This window comes from Ursus americanus, chromosome 11 (assembly GCF_024610735.1).
Source record: "Ursus americanus isolate L20-20 chromosome 11, mUrsAme1.1.p, whole genome shotgun sequence".
NCBI lineage: Eukaryota > Metazoa > Chordata > Mammalia > Carnivora > Ursidae > Ursus > Ursus americanus.
Window position 1 is genome coordinate 73,873,696 of NC_142137.1, and position 18,811 is coordinate 73,892,506.

The following is an 18,811-nucleotide window of genomic DNA, read 5'->3' on the forward strand; positions in this document are numbered from 1 at the left end:
ACGCGCTCACTTATCTTCATGCATCTACGTACTGCCCCCAAAGAAGGATAAAATGGGAGGCTTACATTTAGTGATCCCAGCCTGGCCCCACAGTCCCTACAGGCATATCTGAGGCAAATCGTCACTGTTCCACCAAAACAGAACTAAACCACAACAAAATTAGAGTTATTTACAAACAGCGAAGATATTTTAAATAAGAATTTGGTCTAGTGAATAAACTCCTAACAAAAATCACCAGTGTAACTCTTAGGACCAGCCTCAAGCTACTTTTGGGTTAGCCAGATTTTCCCTGTTTAAACGTGACCGGCGCTGGGGCTTGCCATAATCCGTGGATGGTCCAGTAATCCGGGGGGTCTCTGCAGTCGTGCTCAACCTCCTGCAGAGAAAAGACACAGGCACATCACCGTCCCGTTATCTATTTACTGCGGCTTCCAGCACGGCCCTGAGGAGCTGCACGGGGCAGGCGCTCTATCTGCAAGGAGAGGCCCAATCCTCAATTACACAACACATTCAAAAACTGAGTTTTGCTTTTTTTTTTAATGTGTTCTCAAATTAAGTCAATCTGCTGGAAACACCCTTATTTGCCTGTTAATTTCCTTACTGTATAACCAAAAATAAATGTTTGAGGATTCACAGTCCCCATGAAACGAGCTGGTTCAGGGGCCAAGTCCGGATGCGTGAGTGACACAGTAAGTGTGAACATTACAGAATATAAACGTGAGTGCTCTGGAGCGAAAAATGCCAAGGTGAGGGTGGGACAATAAAGATAAACTCACAGAGATAAAAGCTCAGTAGCATACTCTTAAGGGACCTCCAAATTGTTTAGCTAAATTGGGAGTTCTTCCAAAACAACCAACTATCAAGAAATGTTTCAGCTATGGGACCAGGTAAGCCAGAACTCATGCCTGATGCTCCCGCAGGGAATAAGCCCATGAAAAGCAGGCGTGGGTGTCTGGTGAGAGGCAGGCAGATTTTCAAGCCATTCCTGTCGGGATCACCTTTTCTGGGGAGGCAGCTCTGCCCCAGGTTGGTCTGGCAATTAGGGAGGCTCTGGTTTAGGAGACTGGTACGAGGAGGTGAGAAAGGTACCTGCCAGACCAAGAGGGCAGAAGAGCAGGACGACAAGTGCAGGATCAGAGCAGGGGGTATATACCTCACCTCTCCGGACACCCCAGGTTCACCCCTCAGGAAAGCACAGTCCAAGCAGGGGGCCCACTTCCCACAGCTGCCCGGATGGTGAAGAACAAGGACAGGACCCACGGCCGGAGCGGGGAGTCTTCTGCTGGCCCTACGTCCAGTGTCTCAGACGAGCTTTTAAGGGGACGATTGGGGCCCAGGGACGGCTTTCATTAAATCATCAGCAAGTACCTGTCAGTCCCTGGCGTGTGCCTGAGGGCCCATGTAGAGAACCGAGGATCGTGGAGAAAGACACAGCGGCCACTGCCCCTGTAACACCTATGTCACTCATGTGAGGAGTGAGCCCCAACATAGCCCTGCTGCCCAGAATGACACCATGACCAGAGTACCGGGACGCCTTGTCATGGGGACCCCGGACTGAAACTAATTCCCTAACAGTGACACTTCACTAGCAGGTTTTTTTTTAAATCTTATTTCTGAAGGCTCAAGATTGGCATGCATTCCCATGCATAGTTACAGTCAGTGCACAGAAACACACCCACACTTTGTCACAGAACGGCCTCACCCACCAAATGACCTTGTTCCATGCCCTGAAGGCAGATCTTCCGGTGTCACCCAAGACGGGAGCTTTCCACATGCAGACCTGCCCACAGGAACCAGGGCTCCTGCGACGCCCGCTGCCTGGGGGAGGGCTAGGTCTCCAACAAAACTCAAAGCTGGTCACAACTCCATTCCCCTCCCTCCAACACTACTCTAGCCAGGGCACAGCAACAGCACTAGAGGCTCTAGCCAGGGCACAGCAACAGCACTAGAGGCAGAAAGAGACAACGAGGTGTGAAGTTTAGGAAACTCGACCCAGAGAGAGCAGCCTCAGAGCGTCAGTGATATCCAGCAACGAATGACACTCTGGCCCGCGAGGAAACGTGGGCACAGAAACCCAACCTGCATGGGGCTTCACCAGATGAACAGGGCCAGTCAAGGCAGAAAAACTCACCTTGCACACTGTTACAGGCCAGTGGTGAACCATAATCAGTTTTTTCCACTCATGATTGCCGCTGTTAAAAGACAAGGAACTTAGGTTTCAAGAACTGTTTTAAAGTTAAAGAAAAACTAATTCATCCATCCATTCACACCATCACGCATTCAACAAACACTGAGTGATTGTCATGGGCCAGGCACTACGGTGGGACGGGGACTCAGCCCTGAGTGAGGAAACAAGCCCCCACCCACTTGAAGCACGTGACCCAGGGAGGGGGATGGTGACCACGGTAGCTAAGAGAACACATGTGGTGCCACACAGTGACAAGTGACAAAGAATATAAGGCATGTCAGCAGTGCGGCCAGGAACTGAAATTTCAGGCCAGAAAGCCCCGGAAGACCTCACTGAAGGGAGGCAGAGGCCGGGAGGGAGGGGGGAAGGAACCCTGAGTGCCTTCCTCCTAGGGTTGGTCACGAGTGTAGAAACAGAAGCATTGTCATCCCTTAGCCGCATTTGCGAAACCCATAAAGCCCTCAAACCTGAATTTTTTTTGTGGTTCGCGTGGCAACAAAACACGACCTGAACTAGCATGAGCTGCTCAGCGCTCTATACCCCTTGGTGTGAAGGTGCAGGTGCTTGGCCTCCCAGTGCTCCCTCAGACACGATGCTCCCTCAGACTCGGTCTGCAGCATGGCCGTTCCCTCCATGACCCACACGGCCTGAAACCTCCTGGCTCTAGGACCTCCAGGTGAGGGGGAATGGAGGGGGAGTGGAGGGGGAGAGGAAGGGAGAGTGGAGGGGGAGTGGAGATGCGTCAAACTGGTCGAAGCAGGGAGGATAACTGGCGAAAACACTCCACAGATGGGAAATGTCAGCAGCCACACAAGGACATCACTCAAACAGACACTTAATTCAAGATAAATTAGATTTTAGAAGGAATAATTCAAAAGTAAAACAGGAGCAAGTTCTCACACACTGGCTTCTGTAAAGTGGTGAGTCCTGCTGAGTCAAGTACAGAATCACATTAGAGATAACTTAGTTGTAAGTAGCACACAGTATAAAAAAAAAGATGAGCTGCAGCATGAGAACTGAAGCTGGGACAAATATCAGAAGCTGCTTTCTTCTGGGTGCAAAACCCTCGTTTAGGTGGAAACTGAGGCTACAGGATTAAGCTCCGGCCAGGGACAGAGAGTACCAGGTTGCTATTTACCATAAATCTATCAAGACTCAGAACATCTACAACACAAGGCCACGCCCAACCTGGCAAGAGCAGCGGGGGTATAGAGAAGCCCCCCGAAGCAGTGCAGAGGCTGAAAGTGCTGTAAAGAGAGAGGCCATCAGGCAGAGAAGAGAGAAGAGTCACCAGGTTGTCAACCCAGCCAGCGCCTGGGAAACCACCTGCTGACCCTTACGTCCTGGAGGGTTGAATCAGCTGTGTTTTCTCCAAACCACACCTTGCTCACCGTGGTTGTCCAGCTACATCAGTGCCTGAACTATGAGGGGATTGGGGGGGGAGGCAGGGGCCACATATTACGTCAGGTCTTTATCTGACATTTATTGACTGCTACAGTCAGGCGTGGCTCTATCTAAACACATTCTGCCTCGCCTGGAATCAACGCTGAGGAGACAGGCGCTGTTTCGTCCGCTTTACAGATGAGCAAAGCCAGACAGGGAGCCCCAAGGTCACATCTGGATGAGCCAGCAGCTGGCACTCAACCAGAACCCCATACTACTTCTCCAATGATACACTCTTAACCTGATGGCAAAAACAAATCCATTAATTACAGTAGCTCTTTTTCAGAAAATAAGCTTTCTGGGAAAGCTGAAATATGTTACCTTTTCAAGTAGGTGATAAAACAGCAATGACACTTAATTAAAAAGTAAAACCCACCTTTTCCCTTACCTACTACGTAAGTACGAAAACCTTTATTAAATACGAAATCATTACCCAAAATAAATAGAAGAAAAAATTAAAATCTGGTGCTCAAAATTTGGTTTCCTCTACAAAAGGGCAACGAGAATCCTCCACAAAACCTCCTGTTTACCTCGGATCAGCAGCAACACTGAATGAAAAGGTGGAAGGGGAAAGCAGGGGGATGCAGAGCCAGCATAAGCAGTTTAAAAAGAGGAACCAGCTCCCTATCCCCGACGCTGTACTGGCACCGAACTCAAGTGTGCGCGTCTAGAATGTCGGAGGGTGTCAGAGCACCTGCCTAGCCGCGACCTCGACCCCAGGCCTCCAGCCCCTGCGGAAGCTCAGACCCGCCCCACCCACGCCCAGGGGTCCCGGGCTCACCTCCTCAAGGACGCGCGCGCGCCGCCGAAGCAGCACAGCGCCAGGCACAGGGAGCGCAGGAGCAGGCTGTGGGCGGCTGCAGGCTTCATCGTGCCCCAAGCCAGAGGACGACACACTCCCGTGCACAAATGCTCAGCTCCGAAATATCCGGCGCCAGGCCCTGCGTCTCCCAGAGAATGGACAGAACTCCTGAGGCCCACCTCTGACTGGCCGGCGGCCGACTCCGCCCCCGAGGTGTCTGCCGTCCCGAGGGGGCCCCCAGCCCGCCGTTCTGAGCGCCCCCCCCAGCCCGCCTTCCCGAGGGTTCCCCCCAGCCGGCCGTCCCGAGTGGGCCCCGGCCGCCCCCCAGCCCGCCGTCCCGAGCGGCCCCGGCCCCTCCCCCAGCCCGCAGTCCCGACGGGCCCCGGCCCCCTCTCAAGCCGGGGTTCCGACTGGGCCTCGGCCAGGGCCCCCGCCTCACCCGGGCCCCCCAAGCACGTACGCGTCCCCGCCAGTGCCGCAGCGTGACCCCAGCCGCGACCTCGCAGTGGACTCCGCCCAGCCGCCAGGACCTGCAAGTCTCCTCCCCTGGGCGACGGGCCCCGGACCCGCCCCCGTAGACGGGCACGCCCCCGGCCCTGGCAGACACGCCCCCGTAGACGGACACGCCCCCGGCCCCGGCAGACACGCCCCCTGGCGCCCCTCCGCCAGAACAAGGCCCCGTTGACCGGCAAGCCCCTGATCCCGGTGGTCCGCCCTTCCCCCGCTTGTCTGCTTGAGGAGGCTTCTCTTTCAGCCTAGCTCTCGTCCCGGGCCTGCCTTCTGTGATGTCTGCTGTGTCCCCGGCCCCTCCTCGCACAGTTGAACGCCTGCGGGACGTTCTGGGTAGAGCCGATGGCAGGGGTGCACAGGACCGCGCTTCCAAGGCCTCCGAGAAGTGCAGCCACAAAGGAAGTGGCCCTGTAGGGCCTAGGGCAGTGCTGAAGGCTTCCAGGAGCCGGGGCGCGACGGTTCCCTCAGGACTCCCTGCCCTTCCGGCCACCGGGCCCGTTAGGGAGGCAGCCTGGGACCTTCGTGGAGGTCATGTGTTCTCTTCCAAGAGCACGGAGCGCGCCCCTACCCTAGCCCCACCTATTTGCGTTCAGCTCTGCTCAGTTCACATGGCCCCTACTGTGTGCAGCACCTCACAGAAACTGGACAGAACAGCTGGACTTCACTGCTGAAGCTGCCCCCCTCACCGTCCAAGGGCCATCAGCCTTCTTCCAGGATAGTCAAACGGAAAAGCAAAGCTGTGGCAGCAAATGAATGTCCTTGGGCCTAAGCTCAGGGGGGCGTGGGGGGAGGGGCGGGTGCAGATCCGTCAAAGTAGTCGCTAACATCACTGCCCTCCGTCCTCCACCACCTACTGGGCTGGCCTTCACAGTCCTCGGTCCTCCCTCTAGGTCCTCGGAAACTGTATCCTCACAGATTGCCCAAGACCTCCCAACCGAGACGGGTGTCCTGTCCCCTTGGGCTTTCTGCGGCCCTGACAACCTTCACTGCCTGGGTCTCTCGTGCAGGCCCCGGGCTCACACCGGTGCCAGAGGTCCTGGCTCCCCCAGCAATGCTGGTCTGTTCGGTTCCCCAGCCATTTTCACCACCGAGGTAACTCCGCTCCCACCAGTCCCCACCCCACATCCTCAACCTGGTTAATGCCAATCATATTTACCTTTTGAGTAAACACATGGCTTCCTCAGGGTCCTTCATCATCTAGGACCATCTAAGGGTCAGGCGTACAGGTAATATGCTCTCCTGGGTGGTGTCTGCATAGTACTTACCACTGTTTGAATAAAATATGTGTGTGATGATTCTGTAATGTCTGTTTTTCCCTCTAGACGGACCCCTTAACTTGTGGGGTCTGATGCTGATTCCAGGTAGTGTCCGAATTGAGTTAAATTGTAGGAACCAGCTACCAGGAAAAACCCCCATACATGTGGTGAGCTGAGTGGAGTGTTCTGTGGCAGGAGTAAGAGAGACCCACAGGGAAGGGACACACAGACCGGAAGAACTGGGTTTTTCCCTCCATAGGGAAACTCGGTTTTTCCTTGACACTGAGTAAAGGCTCTCTCACGGGAACAAGCAGAGGTGGGGAGGAACCTGAGGGTGATATTAATGGCCCCCACGAGACAGCATAAACAGGGACCGGTTGTGAGGGTTAAGAGGTGGAGTCAACTCGTGCAGAAGCAGGTCCCCAAGAGGCAGGGACAAGGTGGCAATGGCCATTTCTGTGAACAGATCATCCTTCAGTCAGTGCTGTTGCCTCAAAGACTAAGATACTTTTATTGACTAGCTTCCTGTCGATCTCACTCCTTCTGGTTTCTCATTCCCAAGTCACTTTTGCTTGGTTATGCTGCAATGACAAACAGTCCCCAAACCTCAGTGGCTCACTAACTACCCCAACAGACGTTGACCTTTGCTCACGCTCCGTGCTGGCTGTAGGTTGGGCAGCTGCAGACCCTGGCCTTCTTCACTCTGGGACCCAGGCTGAAGGAAAGCCATAGCCCCACCTGCCATTCTAACAGCCACGCTGTGACAGAACCACACTGTGGCTCTGAACCTGACAGTCTGATGTCTCATCTTCCACTTAAATCTTTTTAGCCCAAACAAGTGACATGGTCAAGATTGGCATCAGTAGAGTAGAAAATATCCACCTCCTAAAAGTAGGGGCCTTGCGGTCACACGGCAAACGTCTGGGACATACGGCCAACAACATCAAATAGCTGGGAAGAGTAATAGGGTCTCTCATAGGTGAGGAGGCGGAAACAGGACCTTCAACAAACCCAGGTGGGAAAGTGAAGGGTGAGGAGAGTAGACAGCATGCGGGGTCTGGATGGGAGGGCCCTATGCTGCTCCCACAGAGGGCAGCCTGGGGGGTGCGGGGGGCCGCAACAGGAAGCCCGGAGAAGCTCAAACCTGACTGAACAGCTCCCCGTGGGCGAGCGGCATCTGTTGGTGGGGAATTTGTCAGATGCAACTAATAAACACGAGCCCTGAGTTGTGGAACAATTGCGTGTGCCAAATGTCAGGGTGCAAAGTTTTCAGACATACTCCTCAATATCTGTGTGTGCTAAGGAAAGGGAGCTTGCAGGGTCCTGGCCAGCCCAGGGAGCACTCTGGCCCACTGGCTTCAAAGTTCACGTTTACTGGGCGTCTTTCAAACGAACAGCCCTGACCCAGGCCAGGAGGCTCAGGGTGAACAAGGACTTCAGGTCAAGCAGCCTCGTTTTATAGCAGAGGGAGCACAGTGGTCAGGAGCCTGTGCTCCGACGGTAGGTTGCCTGGCCTAAGTTCGGGTTCTCCCACTCGTTACCTGTGTAAACTCGGTGAACTAGCTGTCTCCTCTAAGCTTCGGTGACCTCATTTGTAAAGTAGGAAGGCAATCCTCTCTACAGTGTCAGGATGATGAAAAGAGATGTCAGTGGGGGCTTAGCAGGAGCCCGCTGAGCCTGGTGCAGGTGGGAGCTTAGGGCTGCATCCTGTCTTACTACAGACACTCCGGACACTGTGCTGGGAGGGCAGGACAGCAAGGGACTCCTGGTGGGAACTCAGATTCTGCCTTCGCCCTGAGCCTGGCTTTGGGGGGCTGGTTATAGACCTTGTGCGTTAAAGGTGTGAGGGGCGACCGTGACCCCCGTCTCTGCTGTGTCCATAGGGTTCTCAAGCTCTAAATAACTTTGCCACCCTTAGGGGAATCTTCTTTTAAAAACTCCTTTGTATTCTAAATTATTTGTATGCTGAGAAAGTTAGGACACTTTCTAAATTTTTTCCCTCTGACCTTTCTCCTTTTTTTTTTTTAAGATCTTATTTATTTACTTGATTGAGAGAGAGCGTGCACACAGGAGCTGGGGAGAAAGGCAGAGGGAAAGGGAGAAGCAGACTTCCCGCCAAGTAGGGAGCCCAACGTGGGGATTGATCCCAGAACTCAGCATCACAGCCTGAGCCACCCAAGCGCTCCTTATCTTTCTCTTCTTATACTACCAATATTTGTGGCCTCCCCATGCAGTGGGGCTACTGTGGCAGCGATTTTGTGGACCTGTTTATTCTGGGCAGTGACTGCCACGAAACAGGGATAGAAGAGGAGGCCAGACAAGGGCTTCTCAGGGTAATGTTTCTTGAAGATGTCACTTTAATAGTTGGAACCACAAAGAAGAAACTCTCTGGAACAGAAAGTGACTAAATCAAATCAAACAGTATGAGATTCTGAAATGTGAAATAAAAGACTATACAGCTGACCCTTGGACAACTCAGGGGTTAAGGGCCCGGATCCCGTGCATTCAGAAATCTGCATATAAATTTTGACTCCCCAAAACCTCAACTACTAATAGCCTGGGTTGACCAGATGCCTTACCAATGACATAAACAGTTGATTAATATGCATTTTGCATGTTGTATATATTATATACTATTGTCTTAAAATAAACTAGAGAAAAGAAAATGCCATTAAGAAAATCCATTTTCTTAATACATTTATAGTGCGGTACTGTCCATTGAAAAAGACCTGCATAGAAGTGGACCCAAGCAGTTACAGCCTGTTGTTCAAGCATCAACTGTATTAACTTTATTCTTTGATAACAAATTTTAGACTTCAAGGTCAAGGAATTATTACCAAATGCTTACCTAAAAAGTCTATTATTTGTGATATTTCTGACTGCTGTCATAAAAGGCTCTGAAAAAGGAACAGCAAAAAAGATGAGCTCACTCACCTATGTATGCACACGTGTACACACACCCACACACACTCACGTACACTCCTACATAGATATTAGAACAGACTGTTTACTTGGGCTATTTTTAACAATTACTTATCTTAAAAGAACTAAGTGAGCTATTGTAGATTTCTGAGGGGGTCCTACCTAACTGAGCTACTCTTCTTCAGAGAAACATTCTGCATTACGAAAAATATTGAATATTGCATTAACAGTTCATGTAGTGGATATTCTCAAAATTTTAGTCTTGACTTACAGTTTTTAGGAGCTGAGAGAATACCCAAATATACTGGAAAGAGCACGCACTCTAAAGGCAGCCATCGAGTGGCATAAAGCTGTCTTCATTGCCCACCATGTGCCATTAGAGGCTCGGGATGTGCCCATCAGCCCCTGAGGTAGGGGGACCCGGCGCACTGCGCTCATTTCACCCACTGGTCATGTCCTCCCTAGAAAGACTGTGTCTGCGTGCATGGGGCAGAGGGGCCCGTATGCATTATCCAGGAGGCTGCCCGCATGCAGAAGCTCGTGCCGTCTTTGAATACAAGTCCCGTAATGAACGCTATCCCTTATATAGAAGCGTTTACAAGTCAATTAAAAATCTCAACTCATGTAAACAGGACCAAGTGTCCTCCTTCCCCTAGAGTAGAGGGAGAAAAGAGGGCTCTTACTGGCCTGGCCTTACAGCCCAGCCCTGAACTCTCTGCTCGGCCCCTCTTCCTCATTTTTGGGGAGCCTGTCCCTCCTCCACACCACCCCTCCTCCAGCTTTCCAGGTCCCCTCCCAGATCCACTGCCGTGTGGAATGCTCCTGTATAGCTCTTCCCGTTCTTCTCCTGTCTTTAAGCATTTACAATGGAAGGACAAACCAAAATCTAACTAAAATGTGATGGCACTTTGTATCTGAAAGTGGCCTTGGCATTCTTCCCAGAGACTCTTCCAGAATGTTGCTTGGCTCTATGGAAATATGGAGACTCCCATCCCCATGAACCTGGATGGGACCACTGACACCTGACAGATAGCAGGTGGCAGAAGGGATGTGGCCTCTCAGGCCACGTGGTCACTGTGGCTTTGTCCTGCTGTCCTAGGGCACTCACTGTGAGGAAGCCACAAGCAGGGCCGTGGGGAAGCACAGGCTTGCCCAGACAAAGGGACACCCGGAAAGGCCTGTCTGGACAGGAGCTGAGAGCCAGCGGCAGGGCCTGCTGAGGACCTGGGCTCCCGGCTGTGGCCGATTCCCACTGAGGCCCACCGTCATCCAGAAGCACAATGGGGTCATCCTGCCCTGGGCTTGTCTGAGTTGATGGCCCACAAAGTTAGAGAGTCTAATAAGTGGTTGTGCATGCCGCTGACCTTTGTGTCCTTTGTTCCACAGCCTTAGAAACTGGAACAAATTCTCCGGGGAGGGAACAAAGGAGACTCTTTGAAAGCGATTGTCTTGCAGGTTTAACTTTGGAACAGGGTACATGTGACATCATTGTGCAACACAAGTTAATTCTTAGAAAGGCAGCCCCTAAGAACTGAAAGCAAAGTGGAAGAAATGTGTGTAGGTATTGAATGCATGGCATAACCACATGGTCCAGAATTCTTTGAAGTCACTCTGAACCCCGTAATTTGACTGTACTTCCCAGTAGGACACCTCCTGAAGCAGAAGGAACTGGGAAGGGACTGGGCTGTGTCCAGTGTCGATTTTGTCAGTAAGGGCACAGCGTTGTTGCTTCAAAGCTAAGAAAATAAATAAACCGAACAAATAGGGAATGAGATGAAAGCCAGTAGGGATGTTTTAACAATGAGAGAAAGACAGTGCCAACCTAAAAATTAAAGAAAACAAAGAAATGTACTAAAAATTAAGTGGAAGTTCTGTCATGCTCAGTTTGATTGCGAACCTCATTACAAACCCGTGATATGTTTTCTGTAAAAAGGAGACGCAGAGCCACCAAACAGAAACCTTGTTACTTCTCCACGGACAAGACCCAGTAGCAGTGAGCAGCTCAGTACCAACAAGCACTAGGACACAAAGATTCTCACCGGGGGGAGCCAGGGCTTCTGAGAATGGCTGCTCCCAGGCTGGAGGGGTCACTGCACCCCGCAAGCCCGGAGCCCGGCACCCGGTGCACCACAGAGGAGGGGGACGCTGGCCAACACGGCCACCACGCAGCTCGGGAGTGCAGCTGAGGGGTGCCCACTGGCAAAATCACATTTTTCTGAGCATCAAAATAAAAAATAAATGCAATGGATTGAAACATATCAAATACATTAGAATCTGTGAATGCTTAATGACACCCCCCTTCCCCAGGCCCAGGGAACGAGCCTCAGTGGTCCTTTGGGGACAGTGAGAACACCAAGTCATTAATGCTGAACACCCGTGACTAACGAGTAAGAATCCCTTGCTCACTCTTCCCTGATGAAGTGCACGTCAATCATATCACGGATCAGGAAAGTTCTCCTTTATGGAGTTCCAGCCAAAGCATGAGGAAGGAATAGTGGTATTACGATATTGCCATTTTGCAACCCCAAATAAAATAGTGGATCTGGAGATGATCGTCAACAGGAGCTAAGCCACTGGAGGAGAAGCAGAGGGAAATTTACAGGGGACCGAGGGGTGTGGCGACCCCGGCAGCCACGATGCGTGCTCACATCACAGGAGACAGGCAGACAGGGCGTCCTCCGGGTTCGAGGCGACGGGGCGCCCACCACACCACCTGCACCACATCCTTGCGGTGGTCTTGCATTTCTGTGTATTTTGCTTTTGCGTTGTTTGGTGATACCGCTTCACATTTTCTTTATAAAATTCCCATTTATCATTAGGAACGTTTCCCTGTTTCTATTGTATTTGCCTCAAATTCCACATCAGTTAATATGCATTTTGCTACTCCTGCCTTTCTTTGTCGAAAGGCACCCTGGATCCTTCAAGGTGGAAATCTGTATTCAGAGACCACAGCCCTGGACTTTTCTGCCCCTGGGTTTAGCCTAGGTTTTCCAGGCCTTGCAAAGGCCCAAGCCTAGGAAATAAGTTTTCTGTGTCCATTTATTTGGGTTTTGTTTTGAAGAAAAGGCATCATGGGTTCATTTTAGAGTCTAATCTAGGGTGGAAGGGCTGATTTTCTTATTTGGATACAACTTTGTAGTTTCCTTTTCATCTGTCTCAAGCATTTATTTGGCCACAGGTGAAAAAGGGGACTCTTTAGTCTAAGTGCTATCGTGTTCCTCCTTCAACACATAGCTAGTCATTAATGCAATTTGCACTTTCCTTTGGGGCTGATTTGGCCTGGAAGCTGGCTAAGCCACACAATAGTTTACCTGGACCAGATTAAGATGGCGACTCACAATTTGTCATAACCAGCTTAAAGTAAACAAGAGCTCATCCTAATTCGGCTTTCATCATTGTCTGAAAAGGTCTGTGTCATCGGGAAGTCATTTGTCTCATCATTAATTAACCCTCTGTATCTGTGCATAAACAGCGTCGAACGCGGCAGGGGAAGCGAAGAATTAGGGGGGCCCAGGGAGGAGTGGAGGCTGCCTCCTGCCAGGCCAGCAGCAGGCCTGGGGCCTCCCAGAGCACCAGACATGTGGGCTCAGAAACCAAAATCATGCTCTTTCCCCTCGGTCTGAACTGTTCTTAATTGTAGCGTCTCTGCCGGGACCTGCTCCCCCTTCGCTTCAAATCTTGTCCATTCAAAATGTAGGGCATGGAGACCACAGTTGGTCATTCCCTATCGCATATTCAAAAGGTGCTAGGAGAGTGGATCTTAGAGGTTCCCATTCCAGGAGAAAGAACTGTGTAACTGTGTGGTTCCAGGTGTTAACTAGACGTGCTCCCGTGGTCCTTCACAATACACACAAACGTCACATCATTACTTTGTATACTGGAAGCTAATAGAATGTTATATATCAATTATATCCCAGTAAGAAAGGAAACAAATCCCACCATTCTTCAAAACTCAAATCAGGTTTCACTTTTTTCTTAAAACTTGCCCCCTCCGTTTAATCCTTCCAGTTCCTTATTCGAATTTGAATTTCTCTGTAGCCTAAAGCCACTGAAAATATACTCTCGGATACGGAAGTTACCACTCCCTCTCTAAGAGAAATTAGGAACTCCTCAGGACAGAGCTGCGTCTGGTGATTCTTGTATGCTGCCGCTGAGCTGTGGCTAGGGGAGGCAATTAACAGACACTTGCTAATTAATACATTCAGCCCCCCTCAGCCAAAGCTATGTTCCCCTATTGTTCCCCTATACCTGCTTACAAACAAAACAAAACAAATAACTTCCATTTACCTCTGATTCAAAAGCGTTTTACTATACTTATTCAGTCTCTGACGCTCCAATAGGTAGACAAAGCAGGTGTTCCCATCCATTTCTCAGAGGAGCCTGGGGCTGTGAGAAGGTCAGCAGGGTCCTTGCTGGGTGAGCCCCGCGTCCTGAGTCCTCAGAGACTGTTCTCCCTTCTACACCACAGACATTCCGGAAAATATTTACCAAATGTTACCTAAGACTTGGAAATAATGCAAAAAGGATCATTACAGGCCCTTCCAACGTCATCCTGGGGCATCATTTTACAGGCCCGCCCAAGGATTACTTTATTCTCTAAGACAGCATTTCTCAGACTTTTTTTAATATGTGTTACATTTAATAATATTTACCTTATTTGCAGTTAAAACTGAGAACATTTTAAACATTTATTAATTTAAAAATAATGATAAGCCCTTTATGCATTAATATAAATAACATTTTTAATACAAATTACAATGTTTTTCAAAACACAAGCAATTTAGTGAGAAGCGTGGCATTGTTTTTACATTTTGCAAATCTCCTAAATGTCTGGTTGGATGAAAGAAAATTGGATTCTTTTATTTGTTTCTGCATTCATTCTGTTGCAGTAGGCTGCTTGGTTAAAGTTTATAAAGAATATCCAGGCCCACTCACATATGTAGCTGGGAAGGGTGGGAGTATTTTTAATAGCCTTTAGATACTAGACAAAAATGCTAGAATGTGAAGTTTAGAAAAATGAGCTGCAATGCGGGACCTGAAACCATGTCAGTGAACTTTGGGCTCTGTTACCTTCGGATCTGTTGCTCTAGCCGGAGTTCTGAGCACATCAATCGTCATGTGTGGTAGGCAGAATAATGGTCCCAGAAAGCATCCATGTCCTGTTTCCCTGAACCTGGGAGTATGTTACCTGACTTTGCAAAAGGGACGTTTGCTGATAGGCTGTTTGGGGACGTTGAGAGGGTGATGTCAGTGTGGAAGAGTCAGGGGGAGGCAACATGGAAAGGACTCAACCCGTGGGTGCTAGCTTTGAAGATGGAAGAGGAATTCCACGAGCCGGGAACGTGGGCCCCGAGAGGCTGGAAAGACAAGGGAACAGATCCCCCCCCCCGCCCGCCAGCACCTCCAGAAAGGACCTCAGTCCAATATGCTACTCTTGGTTTTAGCCAGGGAGACTCAGCCACCCTGCAGTCATGTTGTTCCCGCCCCGACTTTGCCTGTCACGGCAGCAATGGGAAAGCCCTATGCCGCGCAGACTCCAGAGTGCTGTGAACCGGGAATTTGGAAAGGAATGGCTCACTGAGTTATACGCAGATTTCCCCAGTGTTGACGTGTCTCATGATCGATATCAAAGAATCATCTTCATTAATACCACACTGACCTCTGCAGAAAGCTCTTTAAACATTAGGAGGCTTTCAAGCAGCCATGGCCAATCCAACCTTTCCAAAGTTTTCACTTGAAAACTCCAGTGTTATCACTGAGGACAAACGTGGTCAGCTGTCTGGCTTGAAGGAACAGCCTAAACTTCATTTATTTTTGGGGAAAAAAAAAAGTGTTCCAAATACTGAAGTCTGAATAAGTGGCGTTATCTGCCCGATGTTCTCACAACTAAAAATGCACTTCAGCTGGCAGCTCGGCCACACCAGCTTCAGGCTTCACAGGCAGGCAGCCTTGTGCTCCTGCGGGCAGGGAAGAGCTCTGCCCCCTCCCAGGTTTATGTCACGGAACACTAGAACACTCACACGAGGGGCAAGAGTTAATAAAATTAATACTCTAATCCTCATCAAGGTCACTAATATGGGAACTGGCTTGTCTTGAAATTCATTGTTGTAGTTTAAATTTTAATTCTATTTCATAAAATTGCTTTTTATTTAATTTTAAAATGGTGGTACTTTAAATAGCTTAGTAGTGGATAAAGTTGACCTTTGGGATCAGAGTTCATTCTCAGCACTCTTGACAGTTTGGGTAAGATGATCTTTTTTTTTTTTTAACTTTTTTTTTTATTTAAATTCAATTAGCCAACATATAGTACATCATTAGTTTTTGGTGTAGTGTTCAATGATTTATTAGTTGCATATAACTCCCAGTGCTCATCACGTCATGTGCCCTCCTTAATGTCCATCACCCCCTTACCCCATCCCCCACCCACCTCCCTTCTGTAACCCTCCAGGGAAACAGATAATCCTTGGACGTGTGGGGGTGGAGGCTATAGGAGGTGGAGCAGCATTGCTGGCTCCTCCCCCACCAGATGCTAGGAGCACACCCTCGGCTGTGGCCACCCAAAGAGTCTCCAGACACCCCAAATGCCCCAAGGGGCAAAATCACCCCCATTTGAGAACCAGAGCTCTAGATCCTCTGACTTCAAACACTTCTGACACCTACCACTGACCCAATTTAAGAAACCAACCCAACCAGGGCTGGCATTTCACTGTGATGTAGGGACTTCAAAGGCTTTTGCTCTCAAACTTCTAAAACAGTTTTGAAAGCCTACAAACCCATTTGTAAGTTTACATGTAAACATTATCATAAATTCAAATCATTATAAAACATATTTTCTGGTGTATTACGTATTTTATATATTGTATATATCATATGTTGTTTGCCTTAAATATATTTTATTCAGAACCTTAAACCTACAAAGAACTTATTATATTAGAGAGTGTCAGCCAGAAACCCAATCCCATCCTCAGAGTCAAACCCATCAGTCAACTCAGGCTTACTCCTGATGTGAGAAAAGCTTACCTTTCTGATTCAAGGGAGCATGTCAGGTTCTCGAGAAGCAGATAGAGAACCTTAGGAGGGAGAGTCTTTGAGTCTTTGCTGTCTGGGAAACTCCCTCAGGAGCTGTCTTCTTGAACTGTCCCTTAGTGGCACTAGAGGGTGTGACACCCCAAGACCGTGCCCCACAGAGAGGGGCTCCATGGGCCGAGGGAACATCTTTTTCCTCTAGAGCAGGAGGAGCCTTCCTCTTTGGAAGACTCCTTTCCAAGAAGCTCAGTATTAGGAAGAAGAATCCTTGGAAGTTGGGCACACAGAGATCAGTCTTAACTCCCCCTCCCGGCATGGCGTCTGTATCCCCAAGGCTGTGAGCATCGTCCCAGTGACCGGCTGGGACAAAGGCTCTGCTTCACAGCCTGAGCGTTCCCGGAGGATGACCTCACACAACGTTATTTTAGCAACTTTTATTATTTATTTACTATTTACTAATTTTATTAAGAGGTCTCTGGTAGAAATGAGGGCTCAGTGTCAGCACAGAGGTAGCGGTGGCAGTGTGACCATGAATAGTGTCTGTCCACAGTCATGAATGTCCCTTTGATAAAGGAAGCCACACATCACTCTGACGGTTGTGCTGTCTGGGCCGTAATCCACTCAAGTTCCACGCCAGCGGGTGTGACCCACTCCTTTGAAGTAACACAGAGCCTGAACCTAGCAAGTGAGACGCTTGCGCTAGGAGATCAGAGAAAGCTGCTTATTTCCTATCTTCTCGGAGGTGGCACATATGGAAGGCTGACCACTAGTTCTTCCCTGAGAGAAACTGACTGAACGGGGCTCCTGCTATGACGCCCATCATTTGGGTCTCGCCGCAGGGCAGCTGGTGTTTGTGTTCAAGGAGTCTTGCAGGAAAACTGGCAGCTGCGCCCGGGGAACGCGGCTCAGGAACCCACTGCCCAGATCAGAGGCCGCCCTGTACCTGTTCATGGTCCTCCAGCTCGAGAGTTCCGCTGACGGAAATAATGAACGGTTATTTACTGTTCTTAAATACATATCCGTGTGTGTGTTGCACGAACTGTCTGCAGACCTAAGAGCAGGGAGTGTTGTGGGGTGGAGAAGGAGGTCGAAGTTCTGCACCCAGCTGTGCCCTGCACTAGCCCTGGGCTCCGGAACAGGTGGCTCAGTCCAGGGATGCAGTCCCCTTGCTTGCAGCCTGCCCTGAGGCGCTCGTCGTTCCGTGGATATGAGCAAAGGAAGTCAGGTTTGGAAAAGTACTGGGTAAATGCAATTAGAAGAAAAAAATGGTCTCAGTGATAGGCACCACCGCTTTCCTAAGCCCAAATCTATGAATTGGCCTAACCCTGTCATGAAGAGCTGCCCTGCCATCTTCCCATACATACGGCCAATGCCGTCTAAGAAATAGCCCTGTCTTCTCCTCTCCAGGCTCAGGACCACGTCCTAGCATTTCTGTCCCTTTGCGGGGAGGAACCCCATGCTTTGAAGCATGAACCAACAGCGATTTTATCATGCCTGCAGACTGCAGGGAAAGGCCTGTTGGGGATGGCTGTCCCTGAGGCCGCTGGTGGGAGGACTCAAGCCCATTTCAGTGTGTTACGGTGGCTGGGCCCTGAGGCGGCTGGAGCTGCAGGGTGCACTAATGATGGAATATTGCTCAGCCGTCAGAAAGAACGAATCTTGCCATTTGCAATTTTGATTGCAAATTTGATTGCTAATCAAAATAAGTCTGTCAGAGGAATACAAATACCATATGATTCCACTCGTACGTGGAATTTAAGAAACAAAACAAACAAAGGATAAAAGAGAGAGAGACAAACCAAGAAGCAGTCTTTTGACTCTAGAGAACACACTGCTGGTTACAGAGGGGAGGTGGGTGGGGGGTGGGGGAAACAGGTGATGGAGACAAAGGAGGGCACTTGCTGGGATGAACTCCAGGTGATGCTTGGAAGTGAGGAATCACTGTCTTGTACACCTGACACCAATATAGCACTGTATGTCAACTGTATTGGACTTTAAATAAAGTTTTTTTAGAAAGAATGCTTGTCTTAAGTAGCTGATATAAACATATATGGGTATATATGTGTGTACATTGACAAAACTCTGAAAACATTTTCCCTGTATTTATTTTATCTTCACTTGTTTTATGACTACATGCTACTTTTGTAAACAGGAATCTAATTTTTAAAAATTGAAATCTAGACACACAAACCTGTATTTTCTGGTTTCCTCATGTCCATCCAAGTAAAGTCACACATCTTAGCTATTCTAGAATGTTGGGCACAGTAAGGGATAAGACTTGGTTACTGATAAAAAATCAGGCACGGGCCCCTGGGTGGCTCATTTCATTCGGCATTGACTCTTGGTTTCAGTTCAGGTAGTGATTTCATGGGTCGTGGATGGTTCTCTGAGTTGGCTCTCTGCTCAGTGGGGAGTCTGCTGGAAGATTCTCTCCCTCTGCCCCTCCCCCCATTCGTACATTCACGTAAACACACACACATTCCCTCACTCACTCTAAAATAAATAAATAAATCTTTAATAAAATCAGGCATAGAATTCTAATCCAAAGTAGGACAAAGTATATGGAAAAATGTTAAATCCAACCCAAGTTAAAACCTTTCTAGCTGCATGAAATGATTGATTATCAGAATAATTTAGCCCCTATCATGATATTTGGAAGTCAGT

The 18,811-nt window shown here is 49.3% G+C and overlaps 1 protein-coding gene and 1 long non-coding RNA gene across 8 annotated transcripts in view; one reads left to right on the forward strand and one right to left on the reverse strand.

The window, feature by feature from the left end:
• RNASET2 (ribonuclease T2) overlaps nucleotides 1–5,023 on the reverse strand; it is a 53,036-nt gene extending 48,013 nt beyond the window's left edge. For 4 of the 7 annotated variants that reach the window (XR_015726173.1, XR_015726172.1, XM_087865651.1 and 1 more), the window contains exons 1-4: nucleotides 4,894–5,022; nucleotides 4,413–4,572; nucleotides 2,132–2,192; nucleotides 321–376 (exon numbers count right to left, since the gene is read on the reverse strand). Coding sequence is in view for 5 of the 7 variants with exons in the window: in XM_087865651.1 (XP_087721777.1) it covers nucleotides 321–376; nucleotides 2,132–2,192; nucleotides 4,413–4,501 (206 nt within the window). In the remaining 2 variants the exon portion in view is untranslated. Of the gene's footprint in view, nucleotides 1–320; nucleotides 377–2,131; nucleotides 2,193–4,412; nucleotides 4,573–4,872 lie in introns of all 7 variants that reach the window. The other 3 variants (XM_087865649.1, XM_087865650.1, XM_045776216.2) reach the window with 3 other exon arrangements.
• On the forward strand, nucleotides 2,644–6,239 carry LOC148109299 (uncharacterized). The gene is made up of 2 exons (XR_015726174.1): nucleotides 2,644–2,864; nucleotides 4,127–6,239. It is a non-coding gene; the product is annotated as an uncharacterized LOC148109299 (long non-coding RNA).
• The last annotated feature ends 12,572 nt before the right edge of the window (nucleotides 6,240–18,811 follow it).